Source organism: Tasmannia lanceolata, unplaced genomic scaffold (genome assembly GCF_043159265.1).
Source record: "Tasmannia lanceolata isolate RefF3 unplaced genomic scaffold, GAP_Taslan_0.1 ptg000037l, whole genome shotgun sequence".
Lineage (NCBI taxonomy): Eukaryota > Viridiplantae > Streptophyta > Magnoliopsida > Canellales > Winteraceae > Tasmannia > Tasmannia lanceolata.
The window spans coordinates 61,414,296-61,433,955 of NW_027518714.1; the positions used below are offsets into that span (position 1 = coordinate 61,414,296).

A 19,660-nucleotide genomic window follows, 5' to 3' on the forward strand; every position below is an offset into this window, starting at 1 on the left:
GAAGCATTTCTCATTGATGGTGGGGCCCGATCTTGTCTTGTCTGTTTCATTTAATCAATGATATTTATGATGGGAGCAAAGAAATGATATTTCTTTATTTCTCAAATTTTTTGCGTTACAAATCAAAGAAGAAGAGTTGTGTGGTGAAATAAATTCATGGATTCCAAAGGATGAAAGGAAGCCCTCCATTGTCAATTACTCAAAGATCTTAAAGCTAAGGCTCGAGATGGATGAGAGGAAGATGAACAAGAACAAAGATGTTATTCGCTTAGAGCGTGAATCCGTTGTTTCTGTTTTGAAACCTAAGCTTATCATGCATTTGGCTGATCTAATTGGTATGAACCTTCATTTGGTTCTTTCTTTTGGGTGGGTGATGTTGATTTTCTTCTTCAGTTTAAATTGGGTTGTTGGATTTTTAGGTTTTCCAATTGATTTTTGGTTATGGGTTATGTTTGTTACTGTGCATGTGTGTTTTTGGCTTTCCAATTGATTTCTGGTTATGGGTTATGTTTGTTACTATGTATTATGAATGTTTGGATCCATTCTCCCAAAATTTCTGTTTTTTTTTTTTGAAATGGTGAAAAATAACATAAAAAGAAAAATTTCTGTTTGTTTTCCATGATTTTCTTTAATTCGAAATGTTTCCCTTAGAAACGATTCAGCAACTTTAGGCTCTGTTCACTTGCGTTCCCTGGAAAGCAAATCCCTGGAAAACAGCCTCTTTTTTCCTTGACAAGATAGAATTCTGGTGTTCACTTGCTTTCCAGGGAAAATAGAATTACACATGTGGAATTTCTGCAATAAGTCAGAAAATGACATGGAAAAGCCCATTTTCCCCCCTTTTAGGGATTTCATTTCCGACCAAATACACATGGATTTCGTTTCCCTGGAAAACTAGTGCAAAAAGAAGGGCAAGCAGTTTCCCTGAAAACCTTTTCCTGCTCAAGTCAACAGTCCAGAAACAGTCCAGGGAAACCTTTTCCTGCCCAGATTCCCTGTATTTCTTTTCCTAATGCCACGTCAGATTCCCGGGAAACATTTTATTTTCCTTTCCCGGGAAAACAAGTGAACAGAGCCTTAAGGAAAACAATACAAGGGAAACATGAGAGGAGAATTATATGAGAGAAATGTACTTAACTTTTCTCATATTTTCTCATATTTTTATTTTTTTTAAATTTAGAGGATACATGGATAATTTATGCATGTTCCATAGATGTTTTATTTTTGAACATATTTTTTTACTCTATTTTTATTACTATATACTTTTCTTTTCCTTTTTTAGTATGTATTCCATAAATTTTTTGGTGTGATTTTTGCAAACGTTTCCTGTGCGTTTCACACATTCCACATTCTTTTTTTGTGTTTTACATACATTTTTACTCTCTTCCCATATGTTTTCATGCGTTTCACACTTGTTTCACATAAGTTTCCTATATATTTTCCATGTGTATCCCAAGCATTTGGGAAATGTTTCGCAATTTTTTTCATTTTCCAGAAACGTTTGCCACCTCTCTAAGGAGTTTCCAACAACAATATGTTTCACCATGTTTGGTTTTATTGTTCTTCAGTTTTCTTGTTGAATGAGCAAGATTTCTAGCCTTTGAATTTGGTTTTTTGTGTCTTTTGTTTTCCATTCACATGTTTAGAATCACTTAAATTTATTTGCTTTTACTGTTCTGCAATTTCTAATTGATCACACTGGTTCTTTGCTTTATTTTCTAAAGCCTGAATGATTTCTTACATGTTCTTTTTGAATCTAGTATTCTGAATTTCTCTCCTGTTTTGAGCATGACTAGCATTTGAAATTGGTATCATGCATTTGGAAAGCCTCCCCCCCCCCCTCTCGATGTTTAGACTTACTTAGGTTCATGGTGTTCTTTATTTTTTTAATATTAATATAATATTATTATTGTTATTTTATATTGGCCAGTGACAAATCGACCCCCATATAGGGCAGTGCTGAGAGAGAGAGAGAGAGAGAGAGAGAGAGAGAGAGAGAGAGAGAGAGAGAGAGAGAGAGAGAGAGAGAGAGAGAGATATGGGGGTCGATTTATCACTGCCCTTCATATTTGTGTATTCTGCATATTTTCTTTCAATCTTGTTGTCATTGAGCATTGTTGTCTTGAATTTGAAATGGTTTCATGGAAGTTCATTCAGTTTTCTGGTTTTGTTTGGATCTTTGTCTTCATCATCTCCATTTTGTATAGACCCAAAAACTTGTCTTTAAGTTTTTAAATTGTCATGCAGAACTAGGTTCTGACCGGGCTGAGTTCTTGAAGCTGTGCAAGAGAATCGAGTATACTATTCGTGCTTGGTATCTTCTGCAGTTCGAGGATCTGATGGTAGCTGATGTTATAGTCTTTGTTATGAGAAATTTATATTTTGAGTTCTTACAATGATGATTATGAAGTTTTTCTTTCTCAATAAATCTTTTTGATTTTGAATATAATATTTTACTTGTAGCAATTGTACTCCCTCTTCGATCCCCTTCACGGAGCTCAGAAATTGAAGCAACAAAATCTATCTCCAGAAGAGGTTGATGTTCTAGAACAGAACTTCTTGACGTACTTATTCCAGGTCAGTTGGCTATTGCCTTTTTTTTTATATCTCTTTCTAGTAGCATCCCTTGTATTTCCAAGAATTCTTATCCTGAAAAGGATGGAACTGGTCTGAAGTTGCAAGCCACAACTGGATAAATAAATGCATGAAGGTCTGGTAACACAAACTCTTAACCGATTGCATTTAAGGGCTTGTTTATATTCCATTTTTCTGTTTTGGAAATAAAATAGTTGTATTTGCTGTTTATCTTGAACCCCCCACCCCCGGTTTCAAAACAAATAGGAGCATCACGAAAGTGAGAATTCTATATTTATCTTGAACTCCTCCTATTTCAAAACAAATATGAGCATCACAAAAGTAAGAAGTTATCCTTATTATCGATGTTAGATGGCTAACTGGTCTGTGCTTTCTTTTCTTTTCTTTTTTGAATGGGATCACGTGCTTTCTTTATCTAGTTGGAAAATAGGTCAGATGTCCACATAGTTGTATGTAAAAGATACTTAAATAGAAAACCATGAAAAAGAAACCATATCATGCTCACAGCCAGAACTCAACATGCAATGCTTGGATCTTAAGTTAATCTTTATTAAGCTATCATTGGAAACATCATATTTAAGTTTTTTGTTGATCAACATTCTATTTTCCTTGAAAAGGATTCCATTTCTGAGCTTTTATTTTGTTTTTCTTTTACCCTTTGCAGATAATGGAGAAAAGCAATTTCAAAATTGTAAATGATGCTGAGATTGACGTTGCACACTCTGGACAATATCTTCTAACTCTTCCTATCACAGTGGATGAAAAGAAGGTCTAAATTAGATTTGATAGATTTATATGACCGCATGCTTATAATCAGTTTTAGAACTTTTGTGCTCAACATTTGTCTTTATCATGCTTTTCCGGCATTTATTAAACCTCATCTTTTTGTGGATGAATGTAGCTTGACAATAAGCTTTTGGCAAAGTACTTTGCAGAACATCCTCATGAAAACCTCCCAGAATTTTCTGATAAGGTATTATTTTATATTTTTGTAATTTTTAGCACATTATTCTGCTGATGTATATTGGAACTTGAGTTAATCTCCGGAGAGAATCTTAATGAAAGGATTTTTATTCACTTGATGTTCCTTTTTTATTTTCTTGACTTTGTTTTAGACGCTGAATTCTGTTTTCTTTATGGAATGCAATTTAGTTTGAGCTCACTTCCTTAGTTTCTTATTCCATTCTTAAAGTTAAAACCAAGGTTTTACTGAATGTTTTAAAATCTGGACTGGAAATTGAATTGGAAAAGGTCTCAGTTCGGTCCAAACTGGTTCAACCATGTTTCAAACCCTGTTCAACTGTAACCCCATTTAATAAATGGAATTTAAAATTAGAAGAAAAACAAAGCATTCGAATCCCTATTATAAGTATAGTAATCTATTAATAAACATGTATATTTTTATCTTGCCATAAGTAGTCTTATTTATCGTAGTAGGAAAAAAGAACATGATGATGTCATACATCATACATGATTTTAGAAAAGCATAAGAACCAAAAAGATTAAGCAAAATAAAAGCCAACCATGCAGAATTATTGTTTTTAAAAAAGTATATATTCAATCAGTTTTCATTTAAGATTATGCAGAAACAAAATAGGAAATTAGTCTTTACACAGACAAAATAATTTCACTCTAGGATAAGTCTGTGGTGTGTGAGCTCCATGCATAACAGCCTTATCCAACAAGAAAATAGTTTTCCCATTTAGGAGGGAAAAAGAGAGCAGGGGATAAGAAAGACAAAGTGAACAAGTGAATAGTTTTTTGTTTTCCCATTTGCGTGAGAAAAAAGAGAGCAGGGAATAAGAAAGACAAAGTGAACAGGTGAATAGTTTTTCCATGCATGACAGCCTTATCCAACAAGTGGAATATAGACTAAATTGTTTCTTTTGTACCTTTTGTATATTTTGTGTCCTTTCAGATTATGTATATCACTTAAGGGCTTTTATGTAAATTTTGTTTTCAATAATAATAATATAAAGAGAGGAGACAAGTCGTGAGGTAAGATTTGAGGATGGGGTCCATCCAAGATGCCATGAAGAATCAAGGAGTTTTGAAGATGGGTCCATTGTTAATGTTAAAAGAGTTTAATTTAGTTTTTCAAGTGTTATTTAAGTATTTTTAATTTTTAGAGGGCTAGTAGAGTCTTTTCCTATCAAAGTCATAGTTCTTTGAGTTATGAGTGTTTTAAATAGGCCGCGCACATATATTATGAAAATTTTAAGTGCAGAGAGAGTCTTTAAGTCATTAGAGTTTTTTTTTTTGAGATGGAACAAAATAAAAAAATCAGTTTTTTCTAGTTCTTTTAAATAGGCACTACACAAGGAAAAAAAATCATGACAGCTAATCAGGTTTTTTTTTGAGATGGAAAAAAATCAGTCATTAGAGGGTATTGTAAGCTTTAGGGCCTTGATGGAATGTATGCTATGGATGAATGATTGAAAATCAGTTTTTTCTTGCTTTCTTGCAAATCATGGATGTGAAGTCTACTTTTCCATTGTTGAGGTACGAAACATTCAAGGTGATGCCTAGGGTTCCCTTGGTGCGATGGCTTAGGGATTCTAGCACAACCTTCTTCTTCTTCATGGTGTAAAGCCTTGAAAACCTGGGTGTGATGCCTAAGCAAGATCTGGAGTGATTCTAGGCCCGATCGTTCTCTATAATTTCGCATTAATCCTTTTTATTTTCAGTTCTTGATCTCTGAATTCTTGCCAAAAACCTTTTCCTACACCTTCTTGGCACATGATTGCACCCTTCTAAACCTACCTTAAATGTAGTAGAAATATGTAATATGTTTCCACTCTAATCACGTATTTTAAGATCCAAAACCCTAATTTCAACCCATTCTTTTCACCCATATTCCCAACCCTATTTTCTCACATTCTTAAATGACCAAGATTTTCCCATTTCTTTGAAATCCAAATGCGTTCAAGAACCTACCCTATATCTCTCCATTTGTAATTAAAATCAGCAGATGTGAGTTACCTTTCCTAGATCTTCATGATCAGATTTGATATCAGAGCAAAATATTAGTCCAACCTTCGATCTTCCCGCATCACTTGAACTCTTCATTGCCAACAGTTAGTGTGGCTTGCTTGTGCCCCATTCTCTCTTCTTCCTCTTCTTTTATCAATTTGAGAAAACTTGACATGGTATCAGAACCAAGGAAGATCTAAGGAATCAGTTCGTGGAGGAGAGAAGGCTTCTCTACTTCTTTTGTGAGGATCAAACCCTCTAGCCATGGAGTTTGAATACCAGTTATGGTATGTTTATTTTCTCTAAGTTTTGAAGCATGGATATTTTTCTGCAAGGTTGTCTTCATAGCCTTGTGCAGCCGTAGGGTATTTCCCTCGTCTGTTTGGGTTGTTGAAACCTTAATTTAGCCCTTCTCCATATCTACTTGTGGCTGCAGGGTGGTTCCTCCCTTTGATTTTGGACTCGGAAAACCCTAATCTTGATCACCAATCCATCTTGTGGGATTGGAAGACAGTTAAAGGAATTTGTTTCCCTTCTTATCGCGACAATTTGTGGGGCCGGATATGATCTCCTTTGTATCCAAGTTTCTACTCTTGATTCAGATTGTTGAGAATTTATGAGATGCACCATCGGAGATTTTTTTTATAATTGAAGATTGATTTATGTGAGTTATGGCCTATTGGAGAGGGATTTAGGGAAATCAGTTGGACTCATGCTATGTCATCAAACTTGTCCGGTTGATTTTGGTTATTTTGTTACTTTATTGTGACTGTAATTTGTTGAGACTTGTGGGTTTTTTTTTTTGAATCTGTAATATGTTTTGAGATTTTAGACATCTTCGCACATCAAAAATTATTTCTGCATACTTGTTTGTGGGATTTCTCAATCATTTAAGCCTCTAGTTTGTGCATAATTATGTGGGTGATTAATCTGACCGCATTTTTCTACGATTTGATGGATCCGACTGTAACTTATGGGAATTCTAGTTTTTTAAGTTTCTTAAAAGAAAGGGATTGATGGGGGTGCTAGATAGATTTGTTATGAAACCAACAATGGAAAAAGTGTTGGCTTGTGGAAGATGACACAGTCATTACATGGATTCTGTATTCCGTTGAGCTCCCTATTGCTCTAAACCTACGGCCATATGGCCTGAAAGGAGACGTGGGACTTATTATTTATTGGGTCAGTTAGGGTTCAAGGAAGAGAGAGATCAAGTTGAGAATAGGAGGAAAAACACACGAAGGAGAAGAGATTCTAGGGGTTTAAGATGCATGAGACGAAAGACCTACTTTGCCTTAGATTATCATATACAAGAAATTATAATTGCATGATACAACATATTATACAGGATCGTATAACTTCAAGGAGCGGACAATTCCCTAATCTCTTCCATGATCTTATTTTCAATTGATTCTTTACACTCTACAGGATCCTATAACTTTCAAAAAGCCATCTGGTCTCTGATAATAAATTGATGAAGGTACAGTAACAATTTGTGGTAAATCTAGTTCTCAAACCCTTCAAAATTCAAGAATTTATATAATTGAAATATTTCTCTAAACTTCCAAAATTCAAGAATTTATATAACTGATTTATTTTTTAATTCCAAGCCGATTTATTTAACTGCAAAACTCCCATAAAATAAAAAAACTGCCATGCAGTAGAAATTTTGTGGACTACAAACTGATATACAACTGAAGTTTTCTTGAACTCGAGGAGTATATATCTCCAAACACAAACGCTTCCAGTCTACTTCAATTCTTGAAACAAAATCTAGCAGAGAAAAGAAGTTACTGCCAAAAATTGTCCCAGCTACTAACCGGATATAGATGGCCGATCTTTGTGCTGAAATTACAGTTGCTGATAAAAACAAAATTTAATTCAGGTTGACTACAGTAGTGGATTAAACCCTCAAAACCCCATTGAAATCTGTAGCCAAAGGCCTTCTAGATAGAAGCTTTATTCTCTAAATCTCTACAAGAGAAAAAAGAACTTCCAAAACCCTTTCTTCTCATTCACCATTCAAAACTCCCCTAAAGTGGGCTTTAAATTGATATTTATATCCTTCCATCTTGACTCCTACTTGTAACCATAATTCTAATGAATATAGAACACTTGCAAAAACACCTTGTGAATAGTCACTTGAACAATGCATGAATAGTGTTGCGAACAATGCGTGAATAGTGAAGTGCGCCCACTATTTGTTCAAAAGTCGCTTAAACTCTCCTTATGAGTCATAACTTAAAACAATGGACAATGGGCCTCATCCTAAAAGGGCGGCCCATTGCACGAGGCTCCCGCCATTGCAGGGTCAGGGAGGGCTAGATGTACGCAGCGTTACCTCTCCTTTGCAGAGAGACTGTTTCTGTGACCCGAACCCATGACGACCAGGTCACAATGGGCCTCATACTCACTTAAAGAAATAAAAACATGACATGGGTCATATCAATTAACTTATACCTAAAAGAAATAAACGATACGGGCACTATCAACTTAAACATCTTAAATAAAACCTATGGAACAAAAGAGTTGATTCGATACTTTCTCCTCAATCTTTCTATCACCAAGATCCACGATCTTTGACAAAACAGCCACCCTACTTCCCTCCATATTGATCCCTAGCATAAAGTTCTTTCCGTTTATTTTTAGCCCCGAAACCTCCTCAAAACACACCATAAAATGCATCCAAGGTTCGTTATTTTGTTAATGGAATCCTCACAAAAGATATCCATGTCATTGGCAAATTGGAATGAGAGAGACCACTCCATTCCTTCTCGTTATGAAGCTCTTAACATAGTCACCAACAATTGTCTCGGGAATTTCTTAGGAAGGGCATATCTCGGGATATATTTGTTGAAGTATAAAAGATTAAATAACGCCATCTCCAATTGCTTAAGCTTTTGGAGTAATTGGTTGTTTCACATGGTATCAGAGCAAAGGTCATGGGTTCAAAATTCCTTGATATTAAAATATCCACATGTAATAGCCAACCCAAAACGAGAGGGGTCACATGTGCCATGTGTAGGACAAACCTAAAAAGTGGGGCCACACGTGAGGGGGAGTGTTGAAGTATAAAAGATTAAATAACGCCATCTCCAATGGCTTAAGCTTTTGGAGTCATTGGTTGTTTCACAATATTAAAGTTTGTTGTTGTTTTCGGGCTTATATCGATAAAAAACTGGGAAAAATAAAATATGTCATAAAATTATAAAATTTGAGACAAAATTAGGAAAGCAAATAATCAATTAAACTTTCGAACAGATTTACCACCGATTCTAGTTTTGAGAACTCTTGATTGCTCTTACACATAAATTGTTTTGGTGAAACTATTCTTTTATGCAATCGTGGGGTTTATCAACTTTTGATTGCTCTTACACAAATTGTTTTGGTGAAAGGGATTTGCTAGCCAATTTCGCAGAAAGTTATTTCGCATCTGGTTTTTGCATGTGAGAACAACCACCTCAGATGAATTAAATGAATAAGACAAAATCTGCCAAAAAGTCAACCTGTGTAGCTGTTCTGACATGCAAAAGCCTGCCGCGAAATGGCTTTCCGTGAAATTGGGCTTCAAATCCATTAACCTATTCTTTTATGCAATCATGGGGTTTATCAATCTTCTTCTTGTCTAATTCTTTAGCGTACTAGATGATTTGGTATCAACTAATGTTTTTTTCTGCTTGAAACCTTAGACTACTCCAGGTTCATTGTGTGCTTGTGATGAGTATAACTTCTCATCATTGAAATTGAATGGACTGTACAATTGTTTAATTTTTCGTGGAGAAATTGAATACAGTCGATTATCATTTTTTCTGTCTTGCCTTTTTTCTGTTTTGAAACCTTGGAATAATATGGTACATCGTGTGCATGTGTAGTACATAATTTTTCGTCGGGGCATTGGAATTGATAATACTGAAGACTACTTTTTCATGGAGAAGTTAGATATGATTGTTGCCCGTGTTTGGCAATGGCTCCTTAGAGTCACTAGGTAACATCCTTGGTCCATCATGTATTATGAAAGAACTATTGATGCATGTTGTTGACAATATGAGAATATTTCTAATGTTAAAATTAATCGCTTTTGACATTATGAGAATATTTCTATTGTTAAAATTAATCGCTTTTGCCATGTGGGCATGATGCATTCAGACTACAGAGGATGCGATCCAAAAAGCCAATCACACGGAATGAAACAAATCTGAAAAAAACCGATGATATAATTGTTCAGCCAGAGGAAGAAGACATATTTGTTGAACGGATTCGACTTGAAAACATGAAACTCAGGTTCTGATTGATAACTACAATTTGGTTATTAATTGCTAATGATGTGTTGATAAGCATTCATGATGTCAAATTGGTCATTTTATATGTGATTTAATTGGATACTAGATGACATGCATGTTTTGTGTCTTTGCAGCATGAAAAATCTAATTAACAAGATTAAGATACAAGAACCAACTTTTGAAAGGATGATTGTCGTCTACAGGTACTCTTTTTTCTAATTGGAGTTCTTGATAAGTCTGGGGTTGTAGGGCTTCCCTTGGTGTCAATGATAAGTAATTCAAAGTTGCTCAGAAATGAGACTTTTGATTTCTAACTTCAAATTGTCTAGTTAAAGAAAATTTGCCTTTAAAAATGGACCCTGTTGAGTATCAACAGAATTTTGTTTAAGTACTCCAAGTCTGTCAAAATTGAGTTTATATGGCCAAAGTTGAGTCAGCCAGTGATGTTTTTGTTGAATAACATGTTGTAGGGTAGTTTAGTCATTACCTCTAGTATAGAGGGTATTGTAGTCTTTGTACTCACTTGCCCTATTTGGGCCTATATATACATCTTATTCATGAGGAGCTCCCTAGTGGAGACTCTCCAACCTTCACTCCTCTTCTTCTTTCTCTCTATCTCTAACCCTATCTTATTTCTAACATGGTATCAGAACCAATGGGCTGATCCTTCAAGAAGGAAAGAAGAAGAGTATCTCCCTCCATGTCATCATCCCTTTCTCTCGTATCTCTCTTGTATTTCGTTTTCCTCTCTTTATCTCTCTATAGTTTCTCCCTCAAATCTCAAATCCCTCAAATATCTCTCTCGTAGTGTCTCTCTTTCCTTGTCTTTAAAACCCCCTTTTTTTTTTTTTAGAAGAAAATCTCTCTCGCGCTCGTGTCCTTCCCTTCTCCTCCTCCTCCCACTGCCCCTCTTCCCTTTCCCCTAACCCCTCCATTCCCCGCTACAGTAACCCGCTACAGTAACCCGCTATAATACCGCTACAGTAAATCGCTACAGTAACCCGCTACAATACCCAACTAAACAAAAACAAAAAAAACAAAAAAAACCATTGTCTTTGTCTTCTTGAGGGAGTATTGTCTTGTTTTCATGTCTTGTTTTTCATGTCTCTTCGTGTTGTCCGGCTTTATGCCTTATCTTCACCGGGCGATGGTTTCCCCGTCGATGGTCGGTTATCTTCTTCCTTGTCTTCTTCTTATTTCGAGGAAACTGTTTCTCCGTCGACCTCTCATTAGGCGACGATGTTCATGCCGTCGACTTTCTTTCCAGACGATGGTCTCCCTATCGTTGTTCGGTTATCTTCTTCCTTTTATCTTGTTATCTTGAGGCGGCGGTTTCTCCGTCGACCTCTCATTAGGCGACGATGTTCATGCCATCGACCTTCTTTCTAGACGATGGTTTTCCCATCGTTGGTTGGTTATCTTCTCCCTCCTTTTTCGGGCGATGGCTTCCATATCCATCGTTGGTCGGCTCTCTTACAGGCGACGATCTTTTCCCGTCGACCTATCTTTTCCGGACAATGGTTTCCCCATTGTTGGTCGGCTCTTTTCAGGCGACGATGTTCATGACGTCGACCTTGTTTCCAGGCGATAGTGTCCCCATCGTTGGTTGGTTATCTTCCTCTTCTTATCTTCAGGCGACGATTTTCATGCCGTCGACCTTGTCACCAGACGATGGTTTCCCCATCGTTGTTTGGTTGTCTTCTCTATCTCTTCTTCTCTCCAAGCGACGGTTTCCCCGTCGACCTTGTCTTCGATGGTTTCCCCATCGGTAGTTATCTTCTTCTCTTGGCATTGACTACTTAGCTGATGTTCTCGCTCGTGGTGCTTCGTCATTGTTTGTGTGCGCACCTTTGGTGTGATCCCTTTTTGCTCAATGGATCTTTGTTATTCCCTTACTGAGGTGCCTCAGTTCGATCCTTCGTGGTTCCAGACTTATTGTCGAGTTCTCATTCAGGGGGAGACCCGGTTGCGACCGCTCTCGCCATGGTGCTACTTCAGGAGGAGTTGTTACTTTTTGGTGGCCGCTGATCTCAACGACCGTTCTCTCATGGAGGTCGTTATCTCTTGTTATGCTTTCCTTATGTATTCACCATACCAGCTTGAGGAGTGTTATACCAAGCTAGATGTGTGTATGAGCTTATTGTATTTTTTGTTATTTTTAGTTGTTTTTGTAATCTCCTTTGTACCAAGCTGGAGTTCCCTATTATATACACTCCAGCTTGAGGGGGAGTGTTGAATAACATGTTGTAGGGTAGTTTAGTCATGACCTCTAGTATAGAGGGTATTGTAGTCTTTGTACTCACTTGCCCTCTTTAGGCCTATATATACATCATATTCATGAGGAGCTCCCTAGTGGAGACTCTCCAACCTTCACTCCTCTTCTTCTTCCTCTCTATCTCTAACCCTATCTCATTTCTAACAGTTTTGTATATTCCTTGCGAACATTCTGATAATCTTCCATTATGAAGGACGGAATTATGTGATGTTGATAGGCTAAGAAAGGCTTTGGAAGGATGTGTGATGCTTATCATTCTTGGCTGATAACTTTTCAGGCGGGCAAGTCCCAAGACCAATAATGGTACAGAACGGGGAATTTATGTAAAGCATTTCAGAAACATCCCTATGGCTGATATGGAATTGGTTCTGGTGAGTTGTTCAGCAACACTTTCAGTGGGAGGAAAAATTTTCCTCAGCTACTTCATGCTTGATTTAGTAGCTGATGTCAGAGTGGTTACTTTTATAGCCAGAAAAGAAAAATCCGAGTTTGACACCAATGGACTGGGTTAAATTCCTCGCTTCTGCTGTCATTGGACTGGTCAGTCTTTGATATCCTTAAGTTATGAATTTGATGTTCCTTTTTTACTTTCATTTAAATTTAGCTTACTCGTTGTTGCTTTCTCTTCAGGTCGCCCTTATTAGTTCACTTGAAATGCCTAAAGCGGATATTTGGGTAGTTATAGCTATCATTTCTGGACTGGTTGGCTACTGTGCTAAAATCTACTTCACGTAAGTCTTGTTCCGAATGAAATTTAGAATCTATCTACTTCATGTAAGTATTGTTCCAAATGAAACTTTGAATTTGCTTTTCATTTGCCATTTTTTCCATATAAACTTTGTACATTTCGTGTGCAAAATATATCTATGATTTAGAAATTATTTGTTGAGGTGATGGGAATTTACACCATTCATTTTACTTTGCTATGTGCATGGAATCTTATTATGACTGCGAATCCTATTATTCTTCAAGTCACTGTGTTTGGAAGCTATTCTCCAGTATAGTCTATAGACCATGGTCAATATTGCTGATCCAGGGAGAGCTTAGGGTCTATGTTTATGTCTCCTGTGGGTTCGGAGGTTCATATTGGTTATATTACATTGTATCACCGTGGTTCTTCTTAAGTCTTGTCCTCTGATGGCAAGTCTGCAGGCTTAATGTAGCTGAGGTGGTTTTGGTGCTTACCTTTCCCAGGACCTCATACATTTGTTCTTTCATTTGAAAGTTCTTCATTGATTGTTCATTTTCCTAATTCCTTTGCTTTAGTTTATCTTGCATCTGTTATTATTTTGGCCAGCTCAAGCCATGCAATTCTAATATGAAATATTTGGAATTGGTCCCAAGAGGATACACATTTCTCAGATCTCGACAAAGGTAATAAAGCCTCAGGTCTATCTCATAATCTAGAAACCGCCATTAATATCTGATATATTGTTCCTTGGTTGGTTTGACTCTCAATTTCTGCAAATCAGTGTCTGTGGGGCATCTTTTGAGTGTATTTTATGTCTTTTGGATACTTTTTCTTGCTCATTTTTTTAGATCTGGGTCATTTTGATCAGATCTTTTCAGACTAGTATGGATTAGTTCTTTGTTCTGGCTCTTTTTGTTAGATCCGTATTCTTTTTATCAGATCTATTCGAAAAGATTTGAATGGTCAGATTGATTCTTGGTATTTTCCCTGTTTGCTTTTTTTTTTCAGATCTACATCAGTTTCTATCAATTTGGTCCTGCCATTAGTCTTATCTTCTCAAAATTCCATCCAGCAGCTTCTCTCCGTCTTCCTGTCTTTTCCCCTACTTCTATTTTATTTGCTTAATATTGAGTTGGGTTCTAAGATGACTAGATGAGATCCTAATGCAGTTTTTGTTGTTGTTCGTAAGGTTACCTCCTGTTATTTGACTTATTTCTCTATTTAGGTCTTTGCTATGAAAATTTTACAGGATTTGCTAGGGAATTTCGTGGAATTGCATTTCATGGCTGACTTTTGCATGAAAGAACAGCCACCTCTGATGGATTAAGTGAGTAAGACAAAATCTGCTGAAAAGTGAGCATGTGTGGCTGTTCTCTCATGCAGAAGTCACTATCTAGAAGGAACTAAAAACTTCCTTAAATGGTTGCATTTGGCCAACTTGTTATCTCCTGAGTTGGTGAGTTGATCAGTCTTTGGATCACCCATTCCTTAAAATATCGATGGTCATCTAAATTACCCAGGTGCCTTATTCACTTTACAGTTCTGAAGTGTCCTCACCAGTAGGCTCCATTCTTTTTTCCCTAATTTTTCATGTGTTTTTTAATTAGGGTTTGCTTCTTTTCCTTGCATCCTGGGGAGTCTTCTCTTCACAGAAGGGGAAACACTTTGATACTTACCGTAGCTCAAAACCACTGCCCCTTCGAACCAAAGATGGCTTAGAAGGTGTGAATGTGCTGATGTTCTTCTGCAAATGTGATTCCCATAAACTCTCTTAGTCAAGTGAGATGTTTCTCAGATCCAAATTCTTTTCTTTTTGCGGGAGATGCTGGCGGTGAGAAAAAGTATGAGTGCGGGTGGAGTTGTACTCATATCATCATCTCCGTGTTCAGATGGATTGCCTTGAAACAAAACCCGAGGCGTTCGCTATATATTAATAATCAGGGTTTTACTTGTATTTTTATGAAATAAATTAACCTGATACAGTTATTGAACTATGACATGCTTGATACTTGCAGGTGTTCTTAGCTTGTTATTTGATCATTTCTTCCTATTTTTAATGATTCCCCAAATTTTTCGTCATTGTATCGAATTTCCGCAGATGATTGAACACTGGAAGTGAATTGACTTGTCTAGGCCTTTAAATAATTTCTTCTTTTTTCGTTTTGGCAACTTATTTCTCCGTTGAGGTTCATTTACATTATTAGTTTGAAAGAAGGATGTGATGGCTTTGTTCTCTCTTTAGGCCTCGCTTTTCTTCACTTGATTTTTCTATCGCTTATGTGTTTTAGTTCCTTTCAATGCCATGTAGGTTTCAGCAAAACATGACGACGTACCAGAACCTAATCACACAGTCAATGTATGACAAACAGTTGGATAGTGGCAGAGGCACACTTCTTCACTTGTGTGATGATGTGATTCAACAGGAAGTAGGTCCCAAGCGAGAAATTTGAGTTACTATATGGTAGAGTTTGTAGCACTTAGAAGGTTTAAAAACTCAAAAAATCAATTGAGATTCAGCAAGAGGCTGAATATATGTTGACCTCATACACGGTTAAGTACTCAATTGAATTTTTCTGGTTTCAAACCTCATGATTTGTTCGCTTTTGTTAGTTGTGATTTTTTGATGCTTCATCCATTTTTTAGATTTTTGAGAAAAGAGTTCACCCTCTTAACTTGATGCCAGTTTTGATCAAGTTGACTCAATTTGATGATTTTCCAGAGTACTAGCGAGTTTTTAAACACTCTAAATGTATAAACAATAGCATTTGTGCTGATTACTTATTATTCAATTGTGCAGGTCAAGGAAGTGATCATCTCATACTTTATTTTGATGGAACAGGGTAAAGCTACAAGACAGGTATGAAGTCTAAACAAATACTGTATAGTCTTTATATATTTCATATTATCATTTACCGAAGTTGAAATTTGCTATACATGGAAGGTTGTTGAATGTTAGCTTCTATAATTTGTGTGTAGGATCTTGATCATCAGTGTGAAGAACTCATTAAAGAGGAGTTTCACGAGACATGCAATTTTGATGTGGATGATGCAGTCCAAAAGCTAGTGAAGCTAGGCATTGTTCATACAGTGAGTTTCTACACTGATACCTCTAATTCACTTTGTTCTAACCATTCGAAAAAAAAATTACTTTGTTCTAGTCATCCTGCTAATGTTTGATTTCTTCGTGTATCCATTTCTTATAGGAACCACACAAAATGTTCTTTTTTGTTGTAATGGTAAACCACATAAAATGCTTGCTCATCAATTTGATTTGTGACTTCAAAATGTGAGAGAACTTACCTTTTTTCTTTTTTTTTTGAAAAGTAACAAAATTTTATTCATAAAAATGGGGGACAAGGTGTCCCAATACAGTAATCAAATGAAATGGTGCCTACAATGAGGCCAGAGAATCATTACAATTGACATTAGTTTCCGCAAGGATGACACCCTCCTTGGCCAAAACATCAGCCAAAGAGTTGGCTGTTCTCCTTCGATGAACCAGAGTTGGATGAATGCGCCGAACGAGATCCCGAATTTCATCAATGATAAAGTTTAACCTCCACGGTATTATATACACACACATATACAAAGACAAATACACACACACACACACACACATTTACATATATGTAGCCGCTGTCATTTGCACTTAAGTAGGTTGTCCAACTTTTTAGACAAAAATATCCTAATTTGTTAAACTAAGAGATATGGGCATAGTTGTCATTTTTTTTTTCTGCTCTTCATCACACATCCCCAGCGACCATCTTCCTTGTTTTCTCCTTCCTGCAACCACCATCTTCTCCTTTCTCTCCATCCTTTCCTTACGGCCTCTATGGTTGTTCATGGCCAGGGAGAGAGAGAGAGAGAGAGAGAGAGAGAGAGATTAAAGCCTGTTTATACCTAAAATTCTCCATTTCTAATCACACACAAACTCCCATCTAATTCAAATTTTTTGTCCTATCCTTTGATTTGCCCACCCATTTGTTCTCCTCTCCAGCAGCACATTGAAACCCCTTCTCCACCATTCATGTGGGTACCACTGTCGGGTATGCTTCCCTTGTCTTTGATCCGATTGAAGAGCTCTAAGGCTTCGTGGGTGAGGCTGTCTATATAGAGGGCGTCAACATCCTGATGGCAATGGAGACTTATGGAAATTTTCTAGGAGTTCTTTCGTCTTTGTAGTCTACTTCTGATGGGTGTCTTCTTCGTTGGGATCCAAATAAATCAAAGTCTACATGGCTATTGATGTTGTTGGATCTGTTTCTAAATCTCTTGAAAATCAGATGGGGGTTTTGAAATTGGAGAAGACAAGGGGAAGGTTCTGTAATATGGGGTTTTTGGAGGAAAGGGCTTGCTGCTGCTTCCACCATTGTTGTTTATTGTCGAGAAAGATATGAAGAGTATGTCAGGGAAAGGGAAGATAGATGAAGTGGCTTCTCATGGAAGGAGTGGAGGGGAAAGAGATGAGGAATTGTAGTATTTGTTCTCTTGGAGAAGGAAAATGATGAGTATTAAAAGATTAAAAAAAGCATAATTATCGAATTGCCCATGCATGTGCTTTTTAAAAGCAAAGTATTCAAGAATATTCTAGTCTAATTTTTTTTTGGAAAGGATACTAATTGTCCTTGAATGTGGACATACTAGCCCCCCATTTGGCTCTGTTCAACTGTATAATATTTGGGGAAATCAAATCTATAACTCAGAACCGTTGACAATTAACTTGTTTTTGTCTCTGTTCCTACTCCTGCCTCAGCTTCTGGCTTTTTAAGCATTGCAAATTGTATAGTATTTGGGAAATCAAAACTATATGAAAAATAGGATAGTGGGAAAACAAAAACATTGTTTTTGTCTCTGTTCTAGCTCCCACCACTGCTTCTGCCTCATCTTCTGGCTTTATAAGCATCGCAGACAATATAATAATTGGGGAAATCAGAACTATATAAAAAATAGGATGGTGGGAAAACCCAATCAGTCCGTTAGAGTTTCCACATTTCTTCCTTTTTCTTTTCCTTCCCCCGATTTCGTTTCCATTTTGGAACTATATTTCCTCCCACCTTGCTCCTATGTGTGCATGAAGCACACTTTCAGTTTCCTCATGCTTCCACTCAATCTGCATTACTGGGAACTTTCTTGTCGATCTTCATTTGTGTTATGTTCTTCATACCTGCAAAATGATATCGTCTAGTTTTTGGCATAAAAAGGTCTTGTGTAAGTGTCAGTAGAAACTCTTGATCTTGTCAGAGTGGTCTCCTGTCAAAGCGATCTCCTATAAAATCCTCATTACTGCGTCAACTTTTTAGATTTCAAGCTGGTTGTATCTTAGTCTTTCAGTAATGTCACACCAGGGATAAATAAATAAAAATTCTGTGCTGGTGTTTAATTCTCCGCTATGGAAATCTTGAATTGCAATAATCAATAAACTCGTATTCCCAAATACATATTCATCCGAACTGGCAATACCCAGTTGAAAGTTCCTTTAATATCTTGTAATTTTCAAAATCTTTTCTTTTCCCAAGTCCAGAACTGGTTCATATCCATCCGAACCGGCAAGACTCACTTGACACTCCCTTAAATATTATGCAAATTTCAATATTTTTTTCTTTTTCCAGGTCCAGGACTAGCTATGATCCATTGGAATGAGACATTAACACTCCCTTAAATATTATGCAAATTTCAATATTTTTTTCTTTTTCCAGGTCCAGGACTAGCTATGATCCATTGGAATGAGACATTAAAAAAAAACAATATGTTGGACTGAACTTTTTTTAGGCGTTTACCACTTAATTACCACGGATTTTTTAACTCTTAGCATTGGATATCAATTTCCCTGTTATCTTCACTTGGATAAATCTATGAATTCAGGATTCTCTCGGAAGGATTTATTGTGTGGGTTTGAAGCGTGCCAATGAGATCATAGGCACCACAACAGAAGAAATGGTGTTGAAAGCAAAACAAGGTGCTACTGGTTGATACTAGTTTTCAGGAAAAGGTAAGCTTTTTTTTCCCTCTCTGCTTGTATCTAGGTCTGTTAAACTTCACATAGATCATAAAATAACTGCTTAGTAATGTATTTGCAGGCACTATTATTCACATGTAAACATGACTCTTCATGGACTCTCACCCAATTCCTTTATTTCCATATGGGAAATGATATCAGCACAACCGTGTTTCAATAATTACACTAACTCATCTTGTCTTTTATTATATAAAGAGCTGTCAAAGGTTATTACAGTTCCCAAAAAGCTCTGACAAGCCAATTGAAAAAGAAAAGACAATCTTAGTTTGTGCAATTATTAAAACATGGTTGTGCTGATATCATTTCCCTTCCATATTTGTAATTGTGATGTTCCCAGCATGTGCTTAAGATGTTCAGTTGCAGAGATAAATCTGTATAAAATACAAGTGGCAGTGTTCATAGACCTTTTGCCTTCTCCATTATTTTCTAATGGTAAAATGTGGATTATGGAAGTTCTATTAAAGGAGTTTGTGATTCCTGCATTTCAGGACTTTTTTTTGTAAACAAAATTTAGTATCAGATTCAGCAACGTAGTTTTGTATCCATTTTGTTGTGGTTTCTTAATGAGAATATGCAAAGAAATAACATGTGATTTAATGGGTATGATTATCCACGGAGAGTCTTAATTAAGATGGATTGCTGGAATCAAGTGCTGGAATTTTCATCCTATTCCGATTACACCCGATTTTGGCATTTTGTTCACAAAAAAAAAAGAAGGAATGGAATCAGGAGGTGGGCGGAATTAAAGGGGAATATTGCCATTTTACTGTCCCGGTATTCTGATTTCGCCCTGGTTGGAATGAGATTTTTTTATTTAACCGTTTCCATTC

At 36.6% G+C, this 19,660-nt stretch overlaps 1 protein-coding gene across 1 annotated transcript; it reads left to right on the top strand.

Annotated features, from left to right (window-relative positions):
- The first annotated feature begins 78 nt into the window (after positions 1-78).
- Positions 79-19,373, top strand: LOC143860980 (uncharacterized). The gene is made up of 16 exons (XM_077371855.1): positions 79-335; positions 2,248-2,342; positions 2,464-2,577; positions 3,260-3,364; positions 3,497-3,568; positions 9,441-9,553; positions 9,715-9,849; positions 9,983-10,051; positions 12,401-12,494; positions 12,592-12,663; positions 12,754-12,854; positions 15,123-15,240; positions 15,612-15,671; positions 15,791-15,901; positions 18,677-18,803; positions 18,892-19,373. Exons 1-15 carry the CDS (start codon positions 227-229, stop codon positions 18,782-18,784), a joined length of 1,476 nt encoding a protein of 491 aa, XP_077227970.1. The 5' UTR covers positions 79-226; the 3' UTR covers positions 18,785-18,803; positions 18,892-19,373.
- Positions 19,374-19,660: the final 287 nt, after the last annotated feature.